The sequence below is a fragment of the Eretmochelys imbricata genome, chromosome 9 (genome assembly GCF_965152235.1).
Source record: "Eretmochelys imbricata isolate rEreImb1 chromosome 9, rEreImb1.hap1, whole genome shotgun sequence".
Taxonomy (NCBI): domain Eukaryota; kingdom Metazoa; phylum Chordata; order Testudines; family Cheloniidae; genus Eretmochelys; species Eretmochelys imbricata.
This window is the reverse complement of record NC_135580.1, coordinates 65,036,092-65,044,004: the sequence shown is the minus strand read 5'-3', so window position 1 is coordinate 65,044,004 and position 7,913 is coordinate 65,036,092. Positions and strand designations below refer to the sequence as shown.

The 7,913-nt window shown below is 47.2% G+C and overlaps 1 protein-coding gene across 4 annotated transcripts in view; it reads right to left on the bottom strand.

The window, feature by feature from the left end:
• Positions 1-313: 313 nt before the first annotated feature.
• Positions 314-7,913, bottom strand: part of SYTL4 (synaptotagmin like 4) — a 35,438-nt gene continuing 27,838 nt past the window's right edge. For all 4 annotated transcript variants that reach the window (XM_077826776.1, XM_077826774.1, XM_077826777.1 and 1 more), the window contains 4 exons: positions 7,351-7,456; positions 6,114-6,213; positions 1,891-2,099; positions 314-1,537 (listed from right to left, as the gene is read on the bottom strand). In XM_077826776.1, coding sequence (XP_077682902.1) covers positions 1,395-1,537; positions 1,891-2,099; positions 6,114-6,213; positions 7,351-7,456 — 558 coding nt within the window. In that variant the 3' untranslated portion in view covers positions 314-1,394. The remainder of the gene's footprint in view (positions 1,538-1,890; positions 2,100-6,113; positions 6,214-7,350; positions 7,457-7,913) is intronic.

The following is a 7,913-nucleotide window of genomic DNA, read 5'->3' as shown; positions in this document are numbered from 1 at the left end:
ACCTCTTCCCTGGAGCAGCCCCTCGGGGAGACACAGCTCCAGGTCATGCTGCCACAAAGCAGTGCTAAGACATAGCCCGACCACAAGCGGAGCAGACAACCACCTGCAGTGGAAGGCAGCCGGCCAGGGCAGACGAGATTCTATTCTCATCACAGTTAGGGGCAGCAGCTTTTCCCTTGTCTCTGTATGCAGCTCCCTGCCCTTCACACCAAACTCCAGGAACTCCCTCCCAGAGACAGGGATAAGTCCGTCCGTCCCCCCCCCCCCAGTCCCAACAGCCCCTGTGAATGACTACAGTCCTGATACCACCAGCAACAGCAAGAAAACCTTTATTAAAACAGATAGTCCCTTGTGGTGAGCCTTGACACAGTAACCAAGCAGGAATCACAGTGCATCTGCCAGTACAAAGACTGCCCTCCCGGACAGTTGTTTGATGTGGATTTTAACTCATGCCGTAGAATTTGCTTTTCCTTTCCTCCAAGAGGAGTTGTTGCCCTCTTGTTGGCCACTATTTTGACCCCCACAACATTTTGTATTTTAAATGAATAAATCTGTGTAAGAGAGCTGGGGCAGGAGTGCTGGGAAGTTGGGAGGGCTTGGCGGGTGGGAGGGGAAGCGGCAACAGTAAGGACTGCTAACAACCCCCAGCATAAGGGGAAAACAGACCACCACCCCACCAGAGAAGTCCTGCAGCTCTGGCATGACTGATATCCAGCTAGCCTGCTCGTAAGAGGAGACAGCATGTGGATGTTTGTTTCAAAGCCACTTCCCCCAGTTGAGATCGGCACAGAGCTCTCCTAGCTGCTTTCCCTCTGCCAGTGACAAACACCCTACCCTAATCAGGGCACAGTACTCTAACAGGCATGGGCTTGTTTCTTCCTTCCCCCACCAGCCCATGTCTCAACAGCACTGGGTATTCTCACATTCTACATACCAAATATTGATTGCTTATGCCCATGCAGCCTCTAGTTTGTAGTGTCTGATTCTATCTGCACCATCCCAGGAGGACAGAGGGAAGGGGAGACAAGAGTGGAAGCTGTAGGTAGGGCAATCAAACAAACTACATGGGAGAGGGAGAGGTGAAAACACTAAGAAAAACAAGTTTTAAAAGCACTTAGCCCCTACAAGGGGGGAGACCCTATGGAATTCAATTCCAGCCAAGTTAAGAGACAAAAACCCTTTACATAAAATAAGCTGCTGCCAAGAACAGGCTGTTAGGCTGAGCCTGCTGAAGACACAATTAGCTTTATTACTACACAGGCGAAAGCCAGAGCCTGCTCCCACTCCAGTAGATCCTACATGCGGCCCTTGCTGGTGCCGTGGTTTCAGTTCGGTTGCCTCCGCCTGGTGCTGTCTTGCTAAAGCTGGTTTCAGGCCCAGCGCCCAGGCTATGGCTATGCTCTTGGCTTGGCCATGGTGGAGCGGAGCTGTAGTGTTCCTTCTGCCCAGGAGCCCGGGAACTGGCGCATCTTCTGCCACAGGCTCACCTCCTCTCCTGTGGAGTCCATCCAGTCAACCACCTGGTCCTTACTCATACCTGAGGGAAGTGGGGCAACAGAAGTGAGTTTCTGCAGTGCACAGCCCTGTTCCCAAGCCCTGGGCACACAAAAGCAGCTTCCAGCCACACAGAAGGGTGCTGGGAAATGGAGCAGCGGTAGGTAATGATGGGGACTGCTGGATGTGACGGGGAGCATGGTGCCCAAGGGATTTCATCCTTCCTATTAGGCATCCAGCTTCACTGGATGGGGAATAGGGTACTCCAGGCAAAGCTGGGATGGGATGGGGTGGGGAGAGAACTTGGGTGACCCAGCCCACCCGTTACACTCTGCTACACCCCCCAGGAGAGCAGGGGCAGCCCCACCCAACAACTGAGACCAGGGAGCACCTCACCATTCCCAACTCCCAGCCTGACTCCTCCCAGGAAGTCATTGCTGGACAATGGCTCACGGTCCCAGACAGTCAGCTCCAGACAGATGTGCTGCAGGTCCTCTGGGCTGATGCCATTGTAGACAAAGGTGTGATTGTAGTGAGGATTCAGGGTCTTCTTCATCACAGGAGTCTTCCTCTTGGTGGCCTTGTTTCGGAGCGGCAGCAGGTAGCTGTGGGAGAGGCCCTTGTTAGCAACTCCCCCTCACAGTGCCCCCCTCTGACCTGAGCAGAGGAGAGACTGTGATGGCTCAAGAGACTGGGAATAGGCTAGGGGATCTCAGACAGTGGGCCCACCAAGGCAGGGATCAGCTCTTCTCTAGAGCTGTAGAGGACCCAAACAACTGGTCCCAATTGGGGTTGGGGTCCCAGACTACAGTAAATACACCCAGTGCCAAAGGGTCAGCTTTGGATTTGTCCAAGTAATTTGCATCCAATAGTCGTTCAGTGACCCTAGAGAAGAGGCTGTGTGATTTCAGTGCAGCTCCAACACACGGGAGTCAGTTCTGGAGTGTGAACATAAGAACAGCCATAATGGATCAGACCAATGGTCCATGTAGTACCGTATCCTGTCTTCCAACAGCAGCCAATATCAGGTCCCCCGAGGGAATGAACAGAACAGGGCAATCATCAAGTGATCCATCCACTGGGGTCCAGTCCCAGCATCTAGCAGTCAGAGACCTAACCACCTTGGCTAAGAGCCATTGATGGACCTCTCTTCTATGAATTTATCTAATTCTCTGTTTGAATCCAGTTATACTTTTGGCCTTCACGTCTCCTGGCAACAAGTTCCACAGGTTAACTTCGTTGGGTGAAGAAGTGCTTCCTCATGTTTTAAACCTGCTATCTATTAATTTCTTTGGGTGACCCTGGGTTCTCGTGTTATGAAAAAGCGTAAACAACACTTCCTTATTCACTTTCTCCACATCATTCATGATTTCATAGACCTCAATCATATCCCACCCCTTAGTCACCTCTTTTCCAAACTGAACAGTCCGTCGTTTTACTCTTCCCTCACATGGAAGCTGTTCCATACCCCAATCATTTTTGTTGCCCATCTCTGTACCTTTTCCATTTCTAATGTATCTTTTTAGAGATGGGCTGACCAGAACTGCATGCAGTATTTCAGGTAGGAGCATTATATTTGGTCTTAACTATCCCTTTCCTATTGTTCCTAATATTGTTAGCTTTTTTTTTTTTTTTTTTTTTTGACTGCCACTGCACATTGAGCCGATGTTTTCAGAGAACTATCCAGAATGACTCCAACCTCACTTTCTTGAGTGGTACCAGCTAATTTCAAGACCATCATTTTGTATGTATAGTTGGGATGTTTTCTGACATACATTACTTTGTCTTTATCAACAGTGAATTTCACCTACCATTCTCTTACCCATTCACCCAGTTTTGCGAGATCTCTTTGTAACTCTTCACAGTCTGCTTTGGACTAAACTAACTTGAATAATTTTGTATGGTTTGCAAACTTTGCCATCTCACTGTTTACCCCTTTTTCCAGCACTGGCCCAAGGACAGATCCCTGGAGGACCCAGCTATTTACCTCTTTCCATTCTGAAAACTGACCATTTATTCCTACTCTTTGTTTCCTGTATTTTAACCGGTTATTAGTCCATGAGAGGACCTTCCCTCTTATCCCATGATAGCTTACTTTGCTTAAGAGCCTTTGGTGAGGGACCTTGTCAAAGGCTTTCTGAAAGTCCAAGTACACTGAGTCCACTCGATCACCCTTGTACAGATGCTTGTTGACCCCCCTCAAAGAATGCTAATAGAGTGGCACAAATCTATTGCTAATAGATTTTACAGCGTTGACTCTTTCCCAACAAATCGTGTTCATTTATGTATCTAATAAGTCTGTTCTTTACTATGTTTTCAACCGATTTGCCAGATACTGAAGTGCGGCTTACCGGTCTGTAATTGCTAGGATGACTTCCAGTGGTGCTGGAGCTAGGGGTGCTGCTGCACCCTCTACCTGGTTTCCATCAGCCACCTCCCCCCTCCCCCACTATAAAAATTGTTCCAGCAACCCTAATCAACTCTGGAGCCTTTTTTAAAAACTGGTGTCACATAAGCTATACTCCAGTCACCTAGTGCAGAACTGATTTAAGTGATTGGTTACATACCACACTTTTAGTAGTTCTGCAATTTCATATTTGAGTTCCTTCAGAACTCTTGGGTGAATACCATCTGGTCGTGGTGACTTATTGCTGTTTAACATATCAATTTGTTCCAAAATCTCTTCTATTAAACCCTTGATGTGGGACTGTTCCTCAGATTTGTCACCTAAAAAGAATGGTCAGGTGTGGGAATATCCCTCATGTCCTCTACAGTGAAGATCAATGGAAAGAATTCATTTTGCTTCCCCGCAATGACCTTGTCTTCCTTGAGTGTCCAGTGGCCCCACTGATTGTGTGGCAGGCTTCCTGCTTCTCATGAACTTATTTTTTGAGACTCTTCAAATTCTTTAGTGGCCTGACTAATTATACTTTTACACTTATTTTCCTCAGTAGGATTGGGCTTCCAATTTTTAAAGGATGCCTTTGCCTCTGTCAGCTTCTTTTTTTCGTACTTTTACTATTCTTTTTAGTTTGCGGTATACATTTAATTAGAGCCTCTATTTTGGTGTTTTTAAAAGTTTCCATGCAGGTATTTCACTCTTTTGACTGTTGCTTTTAATTGCTGTTTAACGAGCTTCCTCATTTCTGTGTAGTTCCCCTTTCTTAAATTAAATGCTAATGTGATGGGCTTTATGGTATTTCCCCCCACCACACACACGGATGTTAAATTTATATTGTTCCACTATATTCACCTCTTGGACCAGATCCTGGGCTCCACTGAGGACTAAATCAAGAACTGCCTCTCCCCTTGTGACTTCCAGAACTAGCTGCTCCAAGAAGCAGTCATTAATGGTGGCTAGACACTTTATCACTGCATCCCCTCCTCAGGTGACATGTTCCCAATCAATAGGGGGATAGCTGAAATCCCCCATTATTATTAAGCTATTTATTTTTAATCTCTAATCTCCCTAAGCATTTCACATTCTGGTCAAGGGGTCGGTAGTATATTCCTACTATTATATTCTTATTCAAGCATGGAATTTCTATCGCTAGACATTCTATGATACACAGTTTGACTCACTTAAGAATTTTACTATGCAGCAGAACCCCATTTATTCAACGCTCCATTATCTGCCTCTGTCTTAAATGAACCACCAACACACAGATCCAAAAGCAGGCGATCTGTTCTGTGACTGCTAGATGGTGCAGCAGCCTTGCACTTTCCTATTCTCTGCATTATCCAAATTTTCGATCATCCAATCTGGCCTCAGTCCCAATTAGATCAGATCAACAGGATTCTGCTGTATTTGACTCTACACTTTCTTTTGCACATTGTGCCACTCCCCCACCAGCACAACATTCTGTCATTTTTATATATTTTGTACCCTGGTATTAGAGTCCCAGTGATTGTCATCATTCCACCAAGATTGTGATATTATATCAATAGCTTCATTTAAATACCAGGCACGCACCAGTTCACCCATCTTAGCACTGAGACTTCTAGCACTTATAGAATTTGTCAGTTTTTAGTTGTCTGCCTGCACGTGATGTAATTGAATGGGACTGTTTCTCTTCAGTTCCTGCCTGCATTTCATCAACTTCCATCCTCTCCTCTTTACTACATATGGAGAATCCCCATTAATAGCTGCTCCCTCCCCCTTGAGGGGTCTGTGTGGTTATATTGGCTTGTGACTTCCATCCAAGCCCATGAGCTGGAACTCGCCGCTGCCTCTTCTAGAGGACCCCTCTGTGTCCAGGCACTGGGAGGAAGCTTGTGGACCATGCTGTGCTTCTCTTGGTGACAAACCAGATTTCAGCTGAGTTGTGGATGCTCAGCACTTCTGAAGCACGTAGGGCTGAGCTGCTCCAGACCCTTCCCATCAGCATTTAAGATCTTTCACCACAACAGGAGCACAAGCTCATCAGCATAAACACACCACCCCCAACGCCCATCTCAACAACAGGCAGCTGGGAGAGGGTTGGGGACAGAGGCCCATTCATTCCCAGGCCCCTGGGTCACTCCACTGCAAAGCATTATCCAGGGCCATTGTAGTGGGGAGGGCTGTTCTGTAGGTGCCATCCATCTCCCCTGAAACTGGCATATTCCAACACACTCACCCCTTGACAAAGCTGTCAGAGGTCCCTCCAGATTTGGCAGCTATGAGGTTCTTGGCCTCTTTGATCCAGACCTGGAGTTCGCCTCCTTCCTCCCGTTTGCCTGGAAGAGAAAGTCTGAATCATACACATTTTCAGCCACAGCTTTTCTCCAATCATGGGATGCGACCCCTCTTTGCATCCCTCCACTGGCATCAAACATAAGCCACTTGTCTTCGCTTGCAAGGCTTCACCATCAAGCTTTCATTCGCTATCGAGCCATCAGTCCTCACCTGCAGCTGGCCCATGCTGCCAGCTTCCATCGCCCACTTGTTAAATCTGCAGACAAGCCCTTAAGTGCATTCTCCCATGCTGCCCCTCCTGCTTGGGAGGTGCTCTCTAAACATCTGTAAAGCTACTTCATTGTCCTCCTTCAAAACCTATCTTAAAACTTTCCTTTGCTGTGATGCCTACAGAAAACCTGACACCGTTTAGGCTACTAGTGTGCAAGGACGACTGGCTATTATGTGGACTCCTTGTACTCCAGCTATCTGTATCCATCTATTGTCCCTTGTCTTATACTTACATTGTCAACTCCTTGGGGCAGGGAGGGTTTGTGTTGTGCATTTGCACAGCACCTAGCACAATGCAGGCCTGGTCCACAACTGGGGCTTCTAGGCACCAAGGTAATACAAATAAGAAGAACTGCTGGCTCACTGAATCTCAGAGAGGCTGGCCCACAGACATCCTCATCTTTAGAGGTACAGGTCCCAGCATGCTGTGTTCTGAATTGCCTGGCCCGATCCATGCTGGGTCCTGGATCTTGAGAGAACTGTCCCACAACATAAGACAAGGGCAGCTGATCTGCTCCAGAAGCAAACTGGATGCAGATTGCCTATGCAGCTCTCTGCTTGGAAGAGTTCCAGGAACACTCCTCTAGCTTGCCTCAAAGCTTTATTGCAATAGCTTTACTCCATTCCCATTCAAGCTGAATCTGCATAGAAGAGCAGCTAGTAGCACTGTTGAAATAACCATGGATCAGAGCCACATTTCAGAGCCGAAGGTTAAAATATTACAGCTGCTTGGTCCATTAATGGATTAGCTTCCTCCCGAAAACATGACAAGCAGTTCCTGTTCCCGGATGAGCTCTGGATGTTTGGAGACTGGGATTACATACTGGGCGCCAGTGTGGGTTAGCATCTGGGTCAGTTTTCACATATTACCTTATGAGCTGAGGTTCTGCAGCAGCTCAGACACTCACCCTTTTTCCCATTACCCGCCCCTGGGTGTTTGGAAGATGGGATGTACTTCATGGAAACCACCAACTCTCCTCTGTACTGCTGGGAGCCCTCAGAGTCAGCATCAGCCTGAAATTGGGTATCAGATTTTTAAGGCCACACTTACCTAGTAAATCTTAAATTATTACCACTGCAGTCTTGTCTATACATGAATGTGCCACAGTTCAAAGAGTTTGTTCTTTTAAAAACCAGTTTAGTTAAACCAGCGCAGATGTGTGTGGACTCAATATGATTTTTACCAGATTGATCATAAAGACAGACATCTAGCCCGTGCAAACCCCACAGAGACACTTCTTTTGTTTAACTATAGATAGGTTCCTTATAATGATAACCAGTGCAAGCTGGTGTGTAGACAAGGCCTTACTGAAGGTGTTGCCACTCAGACAAACATTCTCAGGGTGGGGCTCTCCCAAAGATCCCAGAGATCAAGGAGAATCGGACTCGTGCAGAATCCCAGACAGCTGGAAGCTCAGCCACCTCTGCTGCTTGTGCAATCATGAGTTTGCCATGACGACAGCTGTTGCAC